Source organism: Saprolegnia parasitica, assembly GCF_000151545.1.
Source record: "Saprolegnia parasitica CBS 223.65 unplaced genomic scaffold supercont2.66, whole genome shotgun sequence".
NCBI lineage: Eukaryota > Oomycota > Saprolegniomycetes > Saprolegniales > Saprolegniaceae > Saprolegnia > Saprolegnia parasitica.
This window is the reverse complement of record NW_012156460.1, coordinates 15,911-33,390: the sequence shown is the minus strand read 5'-3', so window position 1 is coordinate 33,390 and position 17,480 is coordinate 15,911. Positions and strand designations below refer to the sequence as shown.

The following is a 17,480-nucleotide window of genomic DNA, read 5'->3' as shown; positions in this document are numbered from 1 at the left end:
GTGACGATATACTCGACGCATCGATGGAGCATGTAGATCTGGACCTTCTCGGTGAACACTTGACTTTTCGCTGGCGCTGACCAAGGAGGCGGCCAGCAGCAGCGGTACCGTCGTCTTCTATCCCCAACCGTGATGTCACACGAAAGATGATGCAGAGGGCGAGTATCAATTTTGCCGTGGGATCTGCGCCGAGACCACGACCAAGTCGATCCTCGTCGGTAGTCAAACGCCTGTGCCTCTTGCAACGATAGCGCAACCTTGCCGTCGCGTAGGCTCGTCGCTCGGCAAGCTCTACATGTTGTCGCAAACGTCGGCGGGTGAGGCCAAAGGTAGCGACTACTCGGACTTCCAGCTCCACTCAACCGTCTCGGGCCACGACGGTAGAGTCTCGTTGAAACGACATTGGGCCATGTTGATCCTTCTTATATATAGCGGCCGTGCAGGCGGTGGGAGCCAATGGCAGCGCCAAGGAACCGATGGCTGTCAGTAGCGACGACGACGGCACGCTGATCGTCTGGAGCGTCGAGGCATCGGGGCTCGAGAAGAAGCATGTGATCCAAGGCACTTCGTTTCCGACCACAAGCCTCCGATGCTTCCAGACGCGCTGGGTGCTCACGGGCGATACGACGGGGAAGCTGCGGCTCGTCGACATGCACGATGGCATGATTTCCGCCGATGTCGGCGCACACACGCGCCACCTCTCGGCGCTCGACACGCACGACGACCGCGTCGTGACGGTCGGCGAAGACGGCTATCTGCACGTGTGGAAGCTCAAGGACGATGCGGGCGCCCCGAGTCTCCGCTTCGAGCTCGAGCACACGCACCGCGCCGGCGACGATCGCATGACGGGAGTCGCGTTTGCCTCGGCGACCAAGATTCTCACCGTCTCATACGACTCGACGCTCATCAAGTCGTGGGTCGACGCGGCGTAGCGTCCAACGACGGCAGATTCCTACCACGATCACGTCGCAATGCAGACAATAATGAATGCATAGCACTGATGACAAAAATGCATAGCAATGATGACAAAAATGCATAGCAATGCAATGCGTGCAATTCACCACCAAAGACTACAATGCCTCTAGTCGTGGTTTCGACATCGTGCCGGGCACATCGGTTCGCCCCGTAGTTGGTGATACGGAGCGTGGACAACACGACTCGCGTTGCATTGCAGCGACGATCGCATTGCACTATTCTTGGCGCCAACAGAGAATGTGTACTTGGCGCTTGCCCGTGACGCGACAAGGAGCGTGACGAGGCGCCCAATTGTGTGTTTTTGAACCCTTTCCGCGACGCCGAGGTTTGGGTGGAAATCGCAAATAGCAACATTTATTGAGGCTTTTTGCAACATTTGTCCACTCTCTCGAAGACGACGATGTCTGTTATTGCCAGAGACAGTCGCCGGCGTCGTACGCGCACGCCGAGACGTTGCACGGACGGTCACAGAGGTAGTTTTGGAGCAGCATCGCCGAGCAGCCAGGGGCGCAGAGCGTGTGACAGCCGACGCCATGAGCTCCTTGCGCACTGCAGTAGGTAGAGCCGGCCATATGGAGGCGGGCGCTCGAGCTGTTGCTTGGAATCTCTGCAATTGGGTTGCCACCAAAGTACAAGTGACGCCTCGGTGTCACCAGCGACGCCGGAAAGCTCGTGAGCGCATTACTCTCCATGTAGAGCCACAAGAGACTAGGGAGACTCGTCGCCATGGTGTCTGGGAGTGAATCGATCTGGTTGCGGTCCATCGCCAGAACCTCTATCTGGTTCAAGCGCAGAATGTGCGGTGGCACACGCGTAAACGTGCCTTCGCTTAGCCAGATCGAAATCAGATTTCGCCACCGTACATCGTCAGGCACGTCGTGGAGCTGCGAGCCAATGAGGTAGACCCACTTGAGGCTCGCGGCGGGGTCGTACAGGATCTGCGGCACCGTCGCCAGCGCACTGTACCGCACCTCAAACCGCATCAGCGTCGACGGAAGCGCCGCGCTCGGAACGTTCCAGGCGCGGAGCTGCGTCATCTCGAGACGGAGCGCATAGAGGCTGGGAAATTGCCGCAGCGTCGCTTCCGTGAGGCCCATCGGCATGTCGCACTGCTGTATATGCAGATACAAGACGCGCGCGCCAAGGCCTTCGAGATATGTGTCTATTTGTGTGCTGTTGGCAATCTCGTGAGCGACGCAGTTGAGCTTAAAGTAGAGACAATGGCACGACGCATCAAACCACGGAGCCGCTGCATACGCGCAGCCGCTCGGGCAGCTCGGCGGCCGTAGAAAGGTCGCGTGCACTGACATGCCTGCGACGACAAGTCCCCAAAGACTGTACACAAGGACGAGGGTGCGGAGAGTCCGTGGCCGCTCGCTGACCGCGTTGATGGTCGAGAGCGACTGCAGGAGCACCGGCGACACATACAAGCGCGTAGGCGCCACCGACATCCGCGGTCGCTTTCGCCACGTCGTGTTGACGACGCGGGTGACGCGCCGAAGCGTGCACCATGTTACAACGCTGGGCGTCGCGAGAAGAAAGAGGTGCGCCACCGACGACGTGACGAGCAGCCGCGCCGGTGGAATGAAGCGCACGTGCCACGCAAAGTCGTTGTCTTCAAACCCGTTGCCGAAGAAGCTGTAGTGCAGCAGCGGTAGCAGAAAATACACGAGCGGAAAGCACGTGCCGAGGAGAAAGCCAGCAAAGCAGTCGATGGCATCGAGCAGCAGCGTCTTGAGACGCACGTCCGATACAAAGACGACCCACGGCGTCACGAGGCAGTTGGCGCTCAGCACGATCGCATACAAGAACGAGACGTGCTGCTGCACGATCGAGTCGGCGAGGAGGTAGGCAAAGTAGCTCTCGCAACCCACCTCCACGAAATGCGATAGAAGGATGTACGAGTTGGGGGAGAGGAGCGTCGTCCACGGCGGGGTAAAGCGAGTGAGGAGCTGGTACCGCCGTCGCCGCCGACACGCGTTGCGCACTAGAGCGTAGACGTGGAGGGCGCCAATGCAGAGAAAGACGCCGGCCGAGAGGTGCATGTAGCTACCCTGCAGGACCATGACATCGACATCTGATGCGTTGTAGTAGAGCAGCGAGAGAACCGTAAAGTACAGCGCCGAGATCAAGTGCTGCACAAAGACGATCGCGGGGATGATGCGCCGGGCAGAGGCAGGCAGCCGCGGCGGTCGCGCCTGCGTTCGGTTGCCCATGGCTAATTTTGACACGCTTCGTTTCAATTGGACACCTCGACAACTCAAGCGCGTCGGCGCGTGATGGCAAACTGAATAGAATGGCCCATTGACTGCGTTGACAGCCGTCTCGACTGCTACTACCGGTACTTGAGCTTGGGCTCATGTGTCATCTCATAGAGTGCTGACACGGGGTTTAGACCAACAAAACGGACCTCCGACGACCATGGTTCATCATGGGTCGTGGCGCCTCTGCACAAGACAAGACGACAATCCATCTTCATACACGTAGCAGCATTGATGACGCGTCACGCATCGAGCTTCTTGCTCCCCTTGGCACGGATCGGGGCAGTGCCTGGTCGTGCCTTGAGCACCTTCTTGCCCGCGACCAAGTTGAGTGGCCTGCGATATGATATTTACACGTCTGCTTTGTTCGAGACGGTAGAGGGGACCTACCGAAAGGGACCAGGGGACATGGGTGCCTCTGTCGCCGATGTCTCCAGGTGCTGCAGCGTCGCATGCAGTGGCACGCTGCTTCGATAGACCTATCCAGGACGACCTCGATGATGCATACGTTTAGGAATGCTACTTGCTTTTGGGCATGCACGCTCGGATTGATCTTCTTGAGGAGGCTATTGTCGTCCTCAGCAGCCTCGTCGTCGCTCTTCTCGGCGGGGTTCTCTGTCACTTCCTTGTGGCACGACAAGCAACGAGCAATGCACATGCCGTCCTCTTTGGCTTTGTGGTGTAGAATGGCTTCTTCCAACCTACGGGCTCGGATCGATCCTGCATTCGACGTAGATACTCGAAGCGCGACTCATGTAGCATTTTCAAATCCGCTTTGCGCTTGAGCGACCGCCGAGAGTCCTCGATGCGCGTCGTATTGGCTTTGATTTGGCCTGCAATCGTCTACCGCTTGTGATCAATGACCGCAATACAGATAGATAGATAGATAGATAGATAGATAGATAGATAGATAGATAGATAGATAGATAGATAGATAGATAGATAAACGTACGAGCAGCTGGGCATCGATCTCCTTCTTCCACGTTGTGTGGCGCGTCTCGAGCGACGCAAACTCGGCGTCATAGCTCATGCTCATCACACCCAGCTTGCGTTGGAGAGACTAGTCACCATTTCGCTTGTCAACAGTCAAAAATACAAAAAATACACAAAGGTACCTCGAGGTCTTTGGTGAGCTTGTCAATGGCGTCTTTCGTGCGCGTCTTATTCGCTTCGACCGTGCTATAGAGCATTGAATTTAGCACCTTTCACAAATCCAGTAGTATTTCGGCGTACGAAAGATCAGCTTTGGTCGCTTGGAGTCTTGCGACGTCGTCCAGGAGGCTCTGTATCGAGCGCTCCGCGTCGTTCTGGAGCTGCGTCACGAAGAGAACGGACGTGACGTCGGCTTTGGCGGCGAGTTCGGATTGCACCTACAACAGTGCGTTTGTATCCCTCTTTCTCCTTATAGACAATATAGAGTACACGCGTCGTGAGGTCGGCAATGGTGTTGTGAAAGTCGAGGGTCGTCTATCCAAAATGTGTTGACGACTCGAGCGAGAATGTATACCTGCTTGGAGCCCGCAAAGAGCTCCTACAGTGACAAGGTGAAGACAGACAGTATGGGACGGCAGCTGCGTACCTTGGAATGCTTCTCGAGCATTTCAAGCCGACGCGCGATCGTAAAAACGTCCTTCTTCTTCGTCGTTAGGATATTCTAACGCCCAAATATATCTAGCCAGATTTTTGCATCAAGAAGACCTACCCCCTTGGTTTTGGTCAGCAGGAATTGCTTCTTGCGCAGCTTCTCCCACGCGGCTTTTCCAAGCACCTTGCGCCGTGCGATCTCTTCCCGAGACAAAGCGTTGGGTGTCGGTGGCCTCACTGGGTCGTCAACGACAGTGTCAACGTCATCGTCGTCGCTGTAGCTATCACTGCCGCTCTCGTTGCTCTTGGTGTCAACCGATCGCAAGGGCGGAGTGCACGGCGCGGCCTCAATCGAGTTGCGCTTCAACGATGACAGGCGACGCATCGATCCTTGCTTGGACCGCACCCGGGGGAGAGCTTCCGTGCTGGTGTTGCTCCGTTCTGGGGACGAGACAACAGTCACTGACACGGGTGCTGCCGCCGTTTGGGGGGTCGTATCGAGTGTGGCACTCGGTATTGGTGCTACTTTGGCGTGCGCCACCTTGGGCGCCGCGTGCATGCGCACGACCACGAGGCCCACCGCTGACAGCGCATCCATGTGCATCGGGGGCACGGTCTGCGACCGCCGCAATGGCAATGCCGCCGCCACCGGAGGCGCGACGTCGCTGGCATCCATCGACGTCTGTGGCGCCGTAACGATGCTTTCGGTACCCGGCGTATTGTCCTGAAACGCGCTCAACGGCTCTGTTGACATGGCCGCTTCGTCTACCGCAAGGGGTGCTGGGCTGGCGATGGGCGCAGTTGTTGGTGCTGCTAGCTGGTTGTCGTCGAGCGCCGACACTGCAGCGGCTGCTTCGATTGGCGTTGTCGGGACGTCGACCGTATCCGATGCGATTGCCGTTGCTTGGGCGGCGTCCAACGCAGCGTCGGTCGGCGCTTCTGTCGTTCTCGCTACTTGCGGCGCCATTTCGATGGGGTTCTCTGGCGTGGCCTGCGGCACGGCTTCCGAGGCTTCTTGGAGGGGACCTTCCGCGGCTGCATACGTACGAGCTTCCAAGGGTTCTTGAGACGTCGCCTCCGAGGCCGTCTGTGGCTCGACCGCTGCTGGTGTCGCGATCTCGGGAGCAGCAGCCGTGGCCACAATGCTGGGTACAGCCGTGTCGCCGGTTGCGTTCGATGACAATGGACTACTGCGTCGGTCCTCTTCAAGAATCATACTTGGCGACTCGACTGCAGGCGCAGACGTGCGCGACTGGCTCATGTCTGGGGTTGTCTCGTCGACTGTCGCCGCCTTGGTGTGGTGGCGATGCCGGTGGTGCCGCACCTTGGTACCGGGGCCAAACTTTTTGATGATGTTGTCGACGACATTCGAGGACGCGCGCTCGCTGAGCTTGCGCTCGAGCGGAAAGTGGATGACGCTGCCTGCGTCAACTGCGTCTGTCGAGCCTTCAATGTTGTGCGCAATCGTGCGGAGGCGCTGGTCCATCTCTGTGACGCCATTCGATATGGCGCTGATGTATGACTCCAGCGTCTCGATCTTGGCGCAGAGCGTTCGCAGCACCTTCTCGAGCGACGTGGCCTGCGTGCCGAGGTGCGGCACGATGTTCTGAATGATCTGGACACCGATCGGCGCCTGCATCGGTTTCACTAAAAGTACTTTTTACGACTGCGGCCGAATCGTGATTGTGGTCCAGTGGTCCCGTGCGATATTTAGCGCTTCAAATTATGCTGCCAACGACCTCGACGGCGCCGTAAGGAATGTGCTCGCCGAGGGAGCCGCGGGCAAGTCGTTAGACCACTAGGCGCTGAGAGAGGCAGGTACAAAGAGACCGAGCTACCAATAAAGTGAGCAACACCTTTCTCCACGCCGATGCAGACATCGTAGCTCTGCACGAAAGGCTCTGCACCTACTGCACGACCCATGGAGCAACTCGGTCCATGCTGCTCTAGCAAAGGGGCCGAGTCTAGTCGACTTGGCGTAGCGAGTAGACAACGCGCAGTACCATAGCGATTCAAATGAGCAAGAGTTTGATCGTATGCCAAGCTATCGGCTACCCACGTGGTAGCCACAAGGGCGTCCGAGGCGACAAGGGCGCCAGCGTTCACTTTGCCGGGAAGATCCGAACGGGTATCAACCAATGAACGATCGATCTTCCACTTTGCTGCATGGGATTGGCTAAAAATCCGATTTCAGTCGGCGAACCACACACAACGCCGAAATCTTCTGCCAGCAGCAGCATGAGTTGGTGCACGATCGAGTCGGACCCAGGTAGACGCTCCTGATGGCCTCGGTGGTGGCTGGATCAGCCGCGCCGACGAGCATTACGGCCACGACGAAGCGCTCATGGCCATGTGTCCTAGGTGTCTTTACGTCGCTCATCGAAGACATTGGCGTCAAGGGCGTCCAGGTCGAGGAGCTATACTCGCTCGACCAGAGCGAGTTCCAGCAGCTCGCGCCGGTCTTTGGCCTCATCTTTCTCTTCAAGTGGGAGCCCAACCACCGCGCCGAGTCTGCGCCGTCCGTCGGCCAAGTGCATCCCGACCTCTTCTTCGCCAAGCAGGTCATTAGCAACGCGTGCGCGACGCAAGCGATCCTCTCCATCTTGCTCAACCTCGAAGCGTCGTCCAACGTCGAGATTGGCGATACGCTCAAGGAGTTTAAAGGCTTTACGAGCGACTTTCCGTCGGACATCAAGGGCTTGGCCATCTCCAACAGCGACACGATCCGCACCGTCCACAACTCGTTTGCACGCGCGGAGCCGTTTGTCATGGACGACGAGAAGCCGTCGGCCAAGGACTCGGACGAGGTCTACCACTTTGTTGCATACGTCCCGTTCCAAGGCCAAGTGTACGAGCTCGATGGCCTTGCGCCTGGCCCCGTGAGCTTGGGCCCGATCGCGACTGTACGTGGCTGCATGGCCCCACCACGACTCATCGACATGGTCGTAGGGTGGTCTTCCGGGTCTCTCGTGGCTCGATGTCGCGACGCCTGTGATCCAGCGCCGCATCGAGAAGTACGCGTCGTCCGAGATTCGCTTCAACCTCCTCGCGCTTGTTCGCAACCGTATGCAAGTCGCCCAACACCACATTGCGGAGCTTCTCGAGCAAGACCAGACGCCCCATGTCGCGGCGCAGTTGCAGTCGTGGCAGCAGTGCATCGCGGGTGAGGAGCAGAAGCGTGCCAACTGGAAGCACGAGAACGCACGCCGCAAGCACAACTACATCCCATTTGTGATCAAGCTGCTTCAGATCCTGGCGCAAAAGGGCCAGCTCGACCCGTTGATCAAGGCCCAGCTCGAAAAAGCAGCGCAGACGCAGTAAAGCATCGTCCTGACCGTACTATGTAGTGACGAGGCAATCGCGTGTTAAGAACGAGATAACATGGCGCTTGCTGGCTAATCTGTGTCGTTGTCGATCGGCTGCTCCACGGCAGCAGGCTTAGCAGCCGCCACGAAGCTGCAACACCATGTGGATGGTACCGCCGGCCGCAACGTTGTAGTCTTGGAGGGTCTTGTCATCGGCCCTAGTCAAGCGCATGAGCATCTCACACTACGACTCAAGTCAAAGGGCCTACAGCTGCTTGCCGCTGTAAATCAACCTAGTCATGCATCCCTCGGTCAGCTGGCGTCGCACAAGGGGCGGCAACGTACCGGATCTGATCGACCTGGATACCTTCCTTCTCCTGGAGGGCCTGCTTGACGTGCAGGATCTACATGCCCATGTCGTGCATCTCCCTTGGCTTGCATGGATCTCTACCGTGTTGTCGGGCTCAAAGTTGAACGTTTGCTACGAAGCGGTCCACGCATGAGGCCCATCGCCAGCGCCTACATGGGCGAGGAAGCGCATCTACCTTGCGGCCGGTGAGCGTCTACGAAGCATGATGCATCTCCATGAGTTCGTCGTCCTCCTCGGAAGGAAACATCTACCTTGATCTGGATCTGCATGGTCGGTTCCTGTTGTCTCTCCTTCCGTCGCTGAGATAAAATGACCGCCACGGAGCGCAGGCCGTGCTTTTATTCAATATTTAATGTATCATACCAATTTAAATATAAACTACCATACTTTTAAAAGCATGCCCCATGCCCTCAAACTCAACTCAAAATCCGCGATTGGACTCGGAAAAACTCAAAACAACCCCCCCCGTGCGCGAGAGTTTGTTGCATTCCACCATGCTACCTAGTCAAGGACGCAAGACAATATCGTACACAACTCAAGTAAACCTTCTACTACGTAGTAGGTGAAGGTATCTCAAACTGCGAGCACGGACGGCAAGGACCTTCAAGACGCGGTATGCGCCGAGAGAAAATGATGGTCCATCGACACTGACGTGCAACCAGTGAGCAACCCGTGGTCCTTCCTTCGCTCTCCTCTCTGCATTCGCAGGGATGTATACCATTCGCGGGGCTGTATACTGTTTTAAGCTAGGCCACGACGCGGTATGATCTCGCTACGCCATTCACTAATGGTTGCTTGAACGACTAGATCGCTACACACTTTTGTAGACGAAGAGCGTCCACTCGAGATGCTTTAGAGTGACAGGTATTACATCATGCAACAAAGTCGACTCTCTCTCGACCTAGTTGTTTTCGGCGCGCTCGGCGAGGTCGTCGTACTTTTTCTTAAAGGTCGTGGCCATGTGCAGGAAGGGTGCGTCAATGTTGGTACCGAGGCGCTACGCAAGGTTCGAACCCGGCGCTGGCATTCGGGTGTCGTACCGCCGAGCACTCGAAGTACTTGAGGTTGTTTTGCTCGGCAAAGTCTTCGGCTTCCTTGGTCGAGATCGCGTCGCGATTGCCTTCCTTCTCGTCGGCCTTGTTGCCAATGAGGACGCCTACGCCATCATGCGCCTACCATTAGACTACAGTGAGAGCGTACCTGAAATCTGGTGGTTGGGCGCGGGGTTGGCGACTTCTTGGTACCACTTGATGCACGACTTGAACGACTCTTTGCTGTTGACGTCGAAGACCAGGACGATCATGCATGCGCCCTCAAACTAGGCGCATCGTCCAGAGAGTCCGTATCACACGTCCGTACATGCATGGAGCCAAATTCGCGCTGGTTGAAAATGCTTTGGCCCGGGCAGTCGAGCAAGTAGAGCTCGACAATCGCATTCGTCTCTGGAATCGGCAGCGACTTGACAATGAGCTCGGGCGACGACGTCTAGAATGGCCCCACTCTCGAGCTCTGCTACGGTCACGAGGGCCCACCATGATGTAGTTTTTCGGGTAGTCGTGGCCGCTCGACTTGAGCGTTTGCAGCAGCGCCGTCTTGCCGATGCCTGCGTCGCCCACGACGACGGCCTTGCATCGCAGCACCACCTGCACACTCTTGTTCGTATCTTCTAGTGCGTTAGACGAAGCACTTACCGTGCTCGTATGCGTCGTCTCCATGCTCCGCAGGCCCGACATGTCGCTTCAAAAGTCGTTTTTGGATCTTACGACGGTCGAGAGATATATTTACTACCATGGACCACCGCAGCGACATTGGTAGGCCCGGGTATGCATGCGCCTAGGTATGTGCATCATCGCGCCGGCCATTAGTGCAGCAAGCCGAAGTCGGCGTCAACCTGCCGCTGCAAATGCTGCTCTACTACAACGTCTACTTTGACGCCTTCACGTACCCGATCTGGATCGCTGTCTTTTATCACAAGGTACGCCACCACTAGGCTGTTCCACAACGCGACATCGCTGCGGCTCCGTGGTAGATGACGGTGCTCTCGTATGTGTCGACGATACGCAAGTACGCCGAGATCTGCTGCGTTTGCATCTACGTGCCCACGGACGTACTGCGTCTCTACTTGGGCTACAGCGGGAATCTCTTGGAAAAGGTAGCGCGGTCCATATACCGTTCTTCGTTGTAGTACAATGCATGACATCCCAGGTACCCCATCTCGTGGGCTTTGCCTTTCTGACCGTCGTGCCGCAAATGCCCTGCGTGCTCTTTTGGTCTGCGGCACCGAGCACAGCCTGCCGTTCGACGAGGTATTCGCGTCGCCATGGCGGTGTGGGTTCGAAGTGCGTCCTAGATGCTCGCCGTGCTGCACCTGGTCTTCCTCTGCGCGCAAATGTACCATGCGTACTACGCCTGCCGCGCCTCGATTCGCCGGCAAACCGCCCACTTTATGCGGCTCTGTGACAACGAGACGACCAAGAAGAAGGTCGTGTGACGACGCCATGCGCGAGCGATGAAGCAGAGGACGATGATGATGACGATGATTGAAGCTCTTAGCAGTCCAAGTAGTTGGCGGCCATGAGGAGCTCGAGCGCCATTTCGGGCTCGATCGCAAAGTCGGGGATGCGCGCGTTGCTGTTCGAGTAGCGCTTCTTGTAGTACATGTACTGGATGACCTTTTCGAGGATCGGCGCGCCAATGTCCGGGAAGCGCACCTCGCCCTTGCTCTCGCTAAAGTGGCCCGAGAGCATCGCCTTGATCGTACCCGACACAAGCGCGCACTTGCGCGCGACGTAGAACTCGTGGCCCTCGGCGCTAATGAGCTTGACGTACTCGGACGGCGGCGCGGCCTCGGCGTCGGCCATGCTGTCCGTTCAAGAAGATTTGGGTACTTGAATGGTTTTACTTTTTTACAGGTGCAAGCGTGCCCACATATTTTATTTCGTTTCACGCAATGCTCTTGGTATATGTATGCAGCTTTTAATGTTGGAGAAATAGTAATGGCCACGGAGCAAAATAAATTCGAAGGCGCCTTTTCGAGATGAAGCCAAAAGGCGGCAATAAGTTCTTCGTGTGGGCCGACGATGGACTCGACACCATGGACCGCGCCGTCCAGCCAGCTCGCCGGACGATGGCTGCTACTGCTCCTCGCTAGCGCCGTTGGCCTCACGATGCTTCGACTCTCGAAGCGCTCCGTCGTGCGTTTCGTGCTCCTTGGCATGATCGCGGTGCAGATGCATCACATCTACGAGGCAGCGCGGCGCCAGCTCCATGACGAAGATTAGGGTGCGTGCTTTTAAGGTTAAAATGGGTCAAAAATGGCTCTTCACGCTCGTCTACGAGGCTTGATTCCGCAGAACTTGGAAGATCTTCTTCTTGATCCACTCCTTCCCGCTCGGGAGATATGTCTTTGTCTCGAGGTCCAGCCTAGCATACACGCGATGAGGCTACTTGTCATACATGTTGCAGAGACGTACACGAGCGTGCTCAGGTCGGCGAGCGAGTCGATGTAGTTGTACAGGTCCTGGATGTCGTACGTGATGTTGCGCTTCGACGGGTTGAGTTGCTTGAGCTTGGCTTCGTACATCTTGACGACGCCGTCCATGGCGCCGTTCACAGACTCGAAGTCGAGGTACGTGCGCGAGTTCGGGTCCTCCGTGTACTGCACGAGGATGATCGTGTGCTTCGACTTGCGGTACTCCATGCTGCTGCGGCGGCGGCGATGACTTGGGGAATAAGGACGTCCAGACAAAAAGCCCCATTTTTCCTCGCTTCGAATTTGGAACAGCACGTTTTTTTAATCCACACTTGTTGTTTCTATGTACTGATACTATCTGCCTTTTTATGCGCACTTAATTGGACACTTCGAAGTTCGAAACCCGACTTCATTGACATGGGCTTCAACGCAGCTGCGGCAGACCGGCGGCCACCGCCAGCTGGACCGACGGCTGCAATGACGCCAGGCCACCTGTACGAGATGGGCTGATGTGCATGCACCGACGGCGATCCTCTGTTGCGTCTGCGATCCTATATCCTGCCCCACTGATCCTGCCCGGCGAGGTTGAGGCTGCTCCGTGTGGGCAACTGCATCAAAGCAGGGATCTACGACCTCCGGCTGAGGCGCAAGCGGCAACATCGTACTGATGCAAGCAAGCAAACACACGCTACATGGAATTTCATTGAATAGATAGATCGAGAAACGGCGAGTATGGAGGAAGTCTAAGGAGCAAAGATAGGAGAACATGGAGAGGCCTAGCGGATGGACTTGCAAAGCCAGTCGAGGCCTTCGTAGAGCCCATCGCCAGTTTGTGCGCAGCAACCTTGCACCTGCACGTCGTGCGAGATGACGTTGTTGAGCTGAAGCGCCTCGGCGACCTCGTCGACGCTCATGCACGTCGGAATGTCTTGCTTGTTGACGTACACGAGAAACGGCACGTCCTTGAGCTCGTGCACCTTGAGGAGGCCATGGAGAACTTCGGCGGCTTCCTGCATGAGCACGGTGCTGGCCGAGTCGACGACAAAGATTACGGCCGCCGTGTCGTCAAAGTGTAGCGCCACAGCGGCCGGAGCTGCTCGCGGCCGCTAAAGTCCCATGCCGTGAACGAGATGGTCTTGTAGCTGAACGACTCGACGTTGAAGCCGATCGTTGGCACGGTCGTCGTTGCCTCGTTAAACTTGTACTGGTACAAGATGGACGTCTTGCCGGCGTTCGAGAGGCCAACCATGTAGATCTTGCGGGGCGTCTCCCGCCACGCGAGCCGGTCGCAGAGCATGCGGAGCCGCCGGACGCATGACGTCTTGGTCTTGCACTTGTTTGCGATGTTGCCCATGCTATAGGATCTGAGAGCTGCTGCTTGCTGTTTCGGTCGACGATTTCAATGTGATCGATCGACCGGCCGAGGGCATATTTCGAACCAGCCTCGACACCGTGTGAGAATGAAATTTAATTTCAACTTGCGATTGGTATGCATTTAATACCGCCATGGATCGGTTTCGTTTTGACCGGATACGAAACCACCGTCGACCGGATAAAAAATCGAACACGCCCTTTCGCGCCGCACGTCTCGCGTGTCGGCCTTGAAGGCGATAGAGGGCCGCAATACAGGGTATGCAACGCGCATGAAGGTGCATTCTACGCTAAGTGCTGTTAAGCGTGGGGCGGAAGAGGCTCGCCCTACAAGAGGTGCTTCCTGATCGAGAACATAAGCGGTGGTATTAAGTCGACCAAAAAAACAAGTCGTAAGAACCGCAGGTTGATTATCGGGCGCGACCGTGATGCTTGTTTTCAATGAAGGTCCCTGCCGAGCATAGACATGTACAAGCACGTCGTACAATCTCTCCGGACGCGATCCAAGAATGATGGTTCAAAACGATCCGCCATCTCGTGCTGGCGGTCCAAGCCGCTTGTTCTAGAAACGCTTGATGGCCACGACAGCGTTCGCCAGCGCTGGCGACTGCGACTTTGTTGTCGTCAGTGCGTTCGAAGGAAACGGCGACGCTTCGATATCGACGGCCGTGGTGCCGGGGGCCGCCTTTGGGAGCATTTTTCGCTCTCGTTTGGCGCGCGATCTTCAAGTAGCCAATCCGGCCGCGTGGTGCATAAAATAACGCGTTTGATTGGTGCTTCTATTTTCTAGTGGGCCAATCCACACCGTTGCGTTGATCCCACGTGGCGACCCGCATCTTTGAGCCCGTCCATGGCCATAAGAAACATACAGCTTCTAGATGTCTTCCACGGCGCTGTCCATGGTGATGGCTTTCTTCAACACCCACAAACGAAGCTTCTAGACCTGCATACAAGTAGTACATATCACTTTGGACGCACAACATACGTCCCTCCATCAAAGCCAATCAAAATGCTCGAGATAAATGTCATAGGAATGCAATACTAGTACTACTAAAGGCTAGATGAATGAGGAGGCTACTGCTGCTGGGTAAGCACTTTGCTAACCCAGTCGAGGCCTTCATATAGCCCTGTGCCGCCAACGGCCGAGCACGGCTGCACAAACGTCGGGTTCTTGGTCGCTTGGTCCAGCTTCAAGTGGCGTGCGACGTCGCTGGCCGACATGGCGCCCGGCAAATCTTGCTTGTTGGCAAACACGAGTAGCTTTGCGTCGCGAAGCTCGTCTTCTTGGAGCATGCGTGCGAGCTCGTGGGCGGCAATATCGATCCGGTGACGGTCGGTGGCGTCGACCACAAAAATGATGGCGTCCGTATTTTGGTAGTAGTACTTCCACAGCGCGCGCAGCTTGTCTTGACCGCCAATGTCCCACGCTGTGAACTCGACGTTCTTGTAGGTGAACGTCTCGACGTTGAAGCCGATCGTTGGCAGCGTGTGCATGGTTTCGTTGAGCTTGAGGCGATACAGAATCGTGGTCTTGCCTGCCGCGTCGAGGCCGAGCATGATGATGCGGCGCTTCGTCCCTGCGAAGCGATCCATGACGTGGCGAAGCTTGGCGTAAAGGTTGCCCATGATGTGTTATTGCTCTTTGACAGTGGTGTTTGGTATCTGAGCATCGCCTATATCTTCTCTTGGCGCCATGGTCCTCTACAAGGCGCCAATCCAACGCCTCCACCACTCTGCGCCGTGGACCCAATCACCGATTGCCGTGTCGAAATGCCTCGTCGGGGATTGGCTGCTTGCTTCAGCCAATCATAAGGGCCCACCTCAAAAGATCAACCGCTGACACAGCCGTCGTCAAGCGCCCACATCGCCAGATACTCCGCGTACAACCGCCACCCGAAGCAGGGACATTGCATCTTCGCAGAGCTTCTCGTCAGCCGTGAATTCACCGTCTTCGATCATGTAGTACGCGATTCGAACCTGCTGTGAAGTAGTACTACCTTCGAAGGACGAGGAAGCCATAATACGAGTGTTGGACCGCCCTATCTCACCATACTAGCACATGCCACAGGACTTGTGGTTCGTTGGGGCTAATCCTGCCAATCGAGCAGGTCACAATACGAGTTCCTGGCATTGGCAGCCACGTTCCGCGCACCCGTTCTTCGTCTTCTCTGCGAAAAACCTCGGTCGGCGCCGACACATCGTCGGCTGAATCGAAGCGGAGATCTCGGCGCACAGTGTCGAGAATGCACGTGTCGCTTCACGTCGTGCTTGCCACTTCCATTTCGAAGCTGCTCACCAGAAACATAAGTCTCAGTCTTATCCAAGCTGCTTAGAGCGGAATGTCGGTATAGTAGACCTCCAGCGACCCGGGCAAGTGGGTGGCAGATCCAATCCAGATCCAATCATCCCGCGCCTCCTCTTCATTGGCGTCGTCGTCGTCGTCGTCTTGCATTTGTAGCAGCGCGCCGTCGTCGAGAGGCTCGTGGGCGAGCCAGGCGAGACACTGCCGCAGGCCCTCGCCTTGCGTTGCGCTCACCGCGCAGTAGCTCCAGGACGTGCCAAAGACATCGCCCGGTCGAAGGATCTCGAGCAGCTCCAATGCATCGACACATTCGGGCTGGTCTATCTTGTTGGCCACGATGAGGCATCGAGATGGACGGGCGACGGCAAACGCCGCGTGCAATGCGTCCCGCGCCGCACCGAGGCTACTGCGGCCGGTCGCATCCACGACAAAGACGACTGCATCGACGCTGCTGCAGTACTGCGGCCAGCATGGCTGCAACGCGACTTGGCCCGGAATGTCCCACATCGTGAAGAGCGTGTCCTCGAAGACAACGGTCTCGACATTGAACCCGACGGTGGGCAGCGTCGGTACGATAGCGTGGTGGGTCCATTGGAGGAGCAGCGTCGTCTTGCCGGCGCCCGACGGCCCGAGGATAGCGACGCGGCGCTGCTTGGTCGGCGGTGGCGTCGAGTGGTCGGCTCCCATCAAACTACGAATCTGGCACTGTCCGTTGCAATGACCAGGTCGGCTTGCATCGAGGCGTTCGAAGGACACAAAGCTGGATGTACACGGCCGCAGAGTTTGGTGGCGCCACCTAATAGGTCGTAGGAGGCGCGAGTGTAGGCCGACGAGCGACCATCATCAGGCATTGGGATCAACGCCTAGCCCACGCCGCTGCATCGGTAAATGACGATACAGCTTGTATGCAGGCCGCACATGGCGCATGCATGGCCTCGCTACCGCTCTGCGCTGCAAGCAATAGACCTGGGCAGAGGATGCGATGCTTGTCCGTGGGACTTGAAGTCGATCACGGCCGCTGCATTTGATTGGGCAAAAAGCGAGAATTAAATTGCAAGCATGGCAGCCGCAACGACGGTCCGGGCTGCGCTCCAGCAGATCTATGCGTCCAAGCGCGTGCAGTGTGTCGTGAGTGTCTCGGGCGGCGGTGGCAGCGCCGTCGGCGAGATCCTCGGCACCTGCGGCGCATCGTCCACGCTTCTCGAAGTGCTCGTTCCCTACCATCGCGAGAGCATGGCCGACTTCCTTCAAGTGCCTGGCGCAGAGCTCGAGGCGTTCGGCTTCTCAAGCAAAAACGTGGCGACGCTCATGGGCAAGAAGGCGCTCGAGCGTGGCCGGCGGCTCGTGCCCCTCGACGACGCGGCCGGGTGCATTGGTGCAAACGTCGTCTCTGATGCGCATTGAACGCTCACTGGTGTTCCATAGGCATCGGGTGCACGGCCGCCTTGGTGTCGTCCGAGCCGCGCCGGGGCTCGCACCGCGCCTTTCTCTCCCTCCACACGGTCGACGCCGTCCATCACTTCAAGCTCGAGATGGAAAAGGGTGCGCGTACGCGGAAAGAGGTAGTAGACTGCTGCCATGTGCTCGGTGCTATCGGACGTCATTACGTAGGAAGACGAGTGTGTCGGGCACCTTGTCGTCTTGGCGCTGGCCAAAGCCGCCAACGTCGACATGGCGCTGCAAGCGTCCCTGCGCGAGCTCTGCACGTCGCACACGGGTGACTCGCTCGTCGAGGATGCCCCCATCGCCACGATGACGTCCGGCTTGCAGCTGCCGACGGGCCCGCACGAGACGGTCGCGTACTTGCCGCCGGCCACGATCTTACGGGACATGCCATGGC

At 57.2% G+C, this 17,480-nt stretch overlaps 13 protein-coding genes across 13 annotated transcripts in view; 4 read left to right on the top strand and 9 right to left on the bottom strand.

Moving 5' to 3' along the window:
• Nucleotides 1–23: 23 nt before the first annotated feature.
• SPRG_11470 (hypothetical protein) lies at nucleotides 24–932 on the top strand (the record flags this gene model as incomplete). Its single annotated transcript, XM_012350478.1, has 5 exons — nucleotides 24–32; nucleotides 86–104; nucleotides 156–218; nucleotides 273–380; nucleotides 433–932. 5 exons carry the CDS (start codon nucleotides 24–26, stop codon nucleotides 930–932), a joined length of 699 nt encoding a protein of 232 aa, XP_012205868.1.
• A 450-nt stretch (nucleotides 933–1,382) lies between these two features.
• SPRG_11469 (hypothetical protein) lies at nucleotides 1,383–3,191 on the bottom strand (the record flags this gene model as incomplete). Its single annotated transcript, XM_012350477.1, has 1 exon — nucleotides 1,383–3,191. The coding sequence occupies one exon, from the start codon at nucleotides 3,189–3,191 to the stop codon at nucleotides 1,383–1,385; it is 1,809 nt and encodes a 602-aa protein (XP_012205867.1).
• Nucleotides 3,192–3,423: 232 nt separating this feature from the next.
• SPRG_11468 (hypothetical protein) lies at nucleotides 3,424–6,469 on the bottom strand. Its single transcript, XM_012350476.1, has 11 exons — nucleotides 4,939–6,469; nucleotides 4,816–4,890; nucleotides 4,744–4,767; nucleotides 4,659–4,703; nucleotides 4,470–4,606; nucleotides 4,352–4,415; nucleotides 4,189–4,296; nucleotides 3,988–4,079; nucleotides 3,760–3,937; nucleotides 3,627–3,715; nucleotides 3,424–3,572 (listed from the first exon to the last, which is right to left on the bottom strand). The coding sequence occupies exons 1-11, from the start codon at nucleotides 6,457–6,459 to the stop codon at nucleotides 3,479–3,481; spliced, it is 2,427 nt and encodes an 808-aa protein (XP_012205866.1). The 5' UTR covers nucleotides 6,460–6,469; the 3' UTR covers nucleotides 3,424–3,478.
• A 545-nt stretch (nucleotides 6,470–7,014) lies between these two features.
• Nucleotides 7,015–8,212, top strand: SPRG_11467 (hypothetical protein). Its single transcript, XM_012350475.1, has 3 exons — nucleotides 7,015–7,089; nucleotides 7,182–7,723; nucleotides 7,770–8,212. Exons 1-3 carry the CDS (start codon nucleotides 7,059–7,061, stop codon nucleotides 8,139–8,141), a joined length of 945 nt encoding a protein of 314 aa, XP_012205865.1. The 5' UTR covers nucleotides 7,015–7,058; the 3' UTR covers nucleotides 8,142–8,212.
• Nucleotides 8,152–8,797, bottom strand: SPRG_11466 (hypothetical protein). The gene is made up of 6 exons (XM_012350474.1): nucleotides 8,747–8,797; nucleotides 8,671–8,688; nucleotides 8,577–8,606; nucleotides 8,471–8,529; nucleotides 8,395–8,418; nucleotides 8,152–8,343 (listed from the first exon to the last, which is right to left on the bottom strand). The coding sequence occupies exons 1-6, from the start codon at nucleotides 8,762–8,764 to the stop codon at nucleotides 8,259–8,261; spliced, it is 234 nt and encodes a 77-aa protein (XP_012205864.1). The 5' UTR covers nucleotides 8,765–8,797; the 3' UTR covers nucleotides 8,152–8,258.
• Nucleotides 8,798–9,270: 473 nt separating this feature from the next.
• On the bottom strand, nucleotides 9,271–10,266 carry SPRG_11465 (hypothetical protein). Its single transcript, XM_012350473.1, has 6 exons — nucleotides 10,187–10,266; nucleotides 10,028–10,138; nucleotides 9,855–9,980; nucleotides 9,696–9,813; nucleotides 9,536–9,651; nucleotides 9,271–9,492 (listed from the first exon to the last, which is right to left on the bottom strand). The coding sequence occupies exons 1-6, from the start codon at nucleotides 10,226–10,228 to the stop codon at nucleotides 9,397–9,399; spliced, it is 609 nt and encodes a 202-aa protein (XP_012205863.1). The 5' UTR covers nucleotides 10,229–10,266; the 3' UTR covers nucleotides 9,271–9,396.
• Nucleotides 10,267–10,284: 18 nt separating this feature from the next.
• Nucleotides 10,285–11,126, top strand: SPRG_11464 (hypothetical protein; the record flags this gene model as incomplete). The annotated part of the gene is made up of 5 exons (XM_012350472.1): nucleotides 10,285–10,306; nucleotides 10,361–10,470; nucleotides 10,525–10,647; nucleotides 10,701–10,754; nucleotides 10,846–11,126. 5 exons carry the CDS (start codon nucleotides 10,285–10,287, stop codon nucleotides 10,984–10,986), a joined length of 450 nt encoding a protein of 149 aa, XP_012205862.1. The 3' UTR covers nucleotides 10,987–11,126.
• On the bottom strand, nucleotides 10,971–11,377 carry SPRG_11463 (hypothetical protein). Its single transcript, XM_012350471.1, has one exon. The coding sequence runs from the start codon at nucleotides 11,354–11,356 to the stop codon at nucleotides 11,045–11,047; it is 312 nt and encodes a 103-aa protein (XP_012205861.1). The 5' UTR covers nucleotides 11,357–11,377; the 3' UTR covers nucleotides 10,971–11,044.
• Nucleotides 11,378–11,757: 380 nt separating this feature from the next.
• On the bottom strand, nucleotides 11,758–12,249 carry SPRG_11462 (hypothetical protein). The gene is made up of 2 exons (XM_012350470.1): nucleotides 11,969–12,249; nucleotides 11,758–11,918 (listed from the first exon to the last, which is right to left on the bottom strand). Exons 1-2 carry the CDS (start codon nucleotides 12,193–12,195, stop codon nucleotides 11,828–11,830), a joined length of 318 nt encoding a protein of 105 aa, XP_012205860.1. The 5' UTR covers nucleotides 12,196–12,249; the 3' UTR covers nucleotides 11,758–11,827.
• A 409-nt stretch (nucleotides 12,250–12,658) lies between these two features.
• On the bottom strand, nucleotides 12,659–13,321 carry SPRG_11461 (hypothetical protein; the record flags this gene model as incomplete). The annotated part of the gene is made up of 2 exons (XM_012350469.1): nucleotides 12,659–12,993; nucleotides 13,020–13,321. The coding sequence occupies 2 exons, from the start codon at nucleotides 13,319–13,321 to the stop codon at nucleotides 12,744–12,746; spliced, it is 552 nt and encodes a 183-aa protein (XP_012205859.1). The 3' UTR covers nucleotides 12,659–12,743.
• A 1,091-nt stretch (nucleotides 13,322–14,412) lies between these two features.
• On the bottom strand, nucleotides 14,413–14,964 carry SPRG_11460 (hypothetical protein; the record flags this gene model as incomplete). Its single annotated transcript, XM_012350468.1, has 1 exon — nucleotides 14,413–14,964. The coding sequence occupies one exon, from the start codon at nucleotides 14,962–14,964 to the stop codon at nucleotides 14,413–14,415; it is 552 nt and encodes a 183-aa protein (XP_012205858.1).
• Nucleotides 14,965–15,667: 703 nt separating this feature from the next.
• SPRG_11459 (hypothetical protein) lies at nucleotides 15,668–16,327 on the bottom strand (the record flags this gene model as incomplete). The annotated part of the gene is made up of 1 exon (XM_012350467.1): nucleotides 15,668–16,327. One exon carries the CDS (start codon nucleotides 16,325–16,327, stop codon nucleotides 15,668–15,670), a length of 660 nt encoding a protein of 219 aa, XP_012205857.1.
• Nucleotides 16,328–16,699: 372 nt separating this feature from the next.
• Nucleotides 16,700–17,480, top strand: part of SPRG_21032 (hypothetical protein) — a gene marked incomplete at both ends in the record, with an annotated part of 1,354 nt that continues 573 nt past the window's right edge. Inside the window, 3 exons of the mRNA XM_012350542.1 lie at nucleotides 16,700–17,015; nucleotides 17,066–17,202; nucleotides 17,252–17,434. Of these exons, the coding sequence (XP_012205932.1) occupies nucleotides 16,700–17,015; nucleotides 17,066–17,202; nucleotides 17,252–17,434 (636 nt within the window). The remainder of the gene's footprint in view (nucleotides 17,016–17,065; nucleotides 17,203–17,251; nucleotides 17,435–17,480) is intronic.

Bases quoted from the DNA above. Each gene is read 5' to 3' on its own strand.
- SPRG_11468 (XM_012350476.1), bottom strand. From the start codon at position 6,459: ATGCAGGCGCCGATCGGTGTCCAGATCATTCAGAACATCGTGCCGCAC. The intron at 4,768-4,815 runs GTACGCAGCTGC...TTGTCACTGTAG, and splicing joins TGCTCGAGAAGCATTCCAAG to GAGCTCTTTGCGGGCTCCAA. The intron at 4,297-4,351 runs GTACCTTTGTGT...AATGGTGACTAG, and splicing joins AGCTCACCAAAGACCTCGAG to TCTCTCCAACGCAAGCTGGG.
- SPRG_11466 (XM_012350474.1), bottom strand. The intron at 8,530-8,576 runs GTAGAGATCCAT...ATGGGCATGTAG, and splicing joins ACTTTGAGCCCGACAACACG to ATCCTGCACGTCAAGCAGGC. The intron at 8,344-8,394 runs GTAGGCCCTTTG...GCGCTTGACTAG, and splicing joins ATTTACAGCGGCAAGCAGCT to GGCCGATGACAAGACCCTCC.
- SPRG_11465 (XM_012350473.1), bottom strand. From the start codon at position 10,228: ATGTCGGGCCTGCGGAGCATGGAGACGACGCATACGAGCACG. The intron at 10,139-10,186 runs GTAAGTGCTTCG...AAGAGTGTGCAG, and splicing joins AGACGACGCATACGAGCACG to GTGGTGCTGCGATGCAAGGC. The intron at 9,981-10,027 runs GTGGGCCCTCGT...GGGCCATTCTAG, and splicing joins ACCCGAAAAACTACATCATG to ACGTCGTCGCCCGAGCTCAT.
- SPRG_11463 (XM_012350471.1), bottom strand. From the start codon at position 11,356: ATGGCCGACGCCGAGGCCGCGCCGCCGTCCGAGTACGTCAAGCTCATT.
- SPRG_11462 (XM_012350470.1), bottom strand. From the start codon at position 12,195: ATGGAGTACCGCAAGTCGAAGCACACGATCATCCTCGTGCAGTACACG. The intron at 11,919-11,968 runs GTACGTCTCTGC...CGTGTATGCTAG, and splicing joins GCCGACCTGAGCACGCTCGT to GCTGGACCTCGAGACAAAGA.
- SPRG_11467 (XM_012350475.1), top strand. From the start codon at position 7,059: ATGAGTTGGTGCACGATCGAGTCGGACCCAG. The intron at 7,090-7,181 runs GTAGACGCTCCT...CATGTGTCCTAG, and splicing joins CACGATCGAGTCGGACCCAG to GTGTCTTTACGTCGCTCATC. The intron at 7,724-7,769 runs GTACGTGGCTGC...ACATGGTCGTAG, and splicing joins GCTTGGGCCCGATCGCGACT to GGTGGTCTTCCGGGTCTCTC.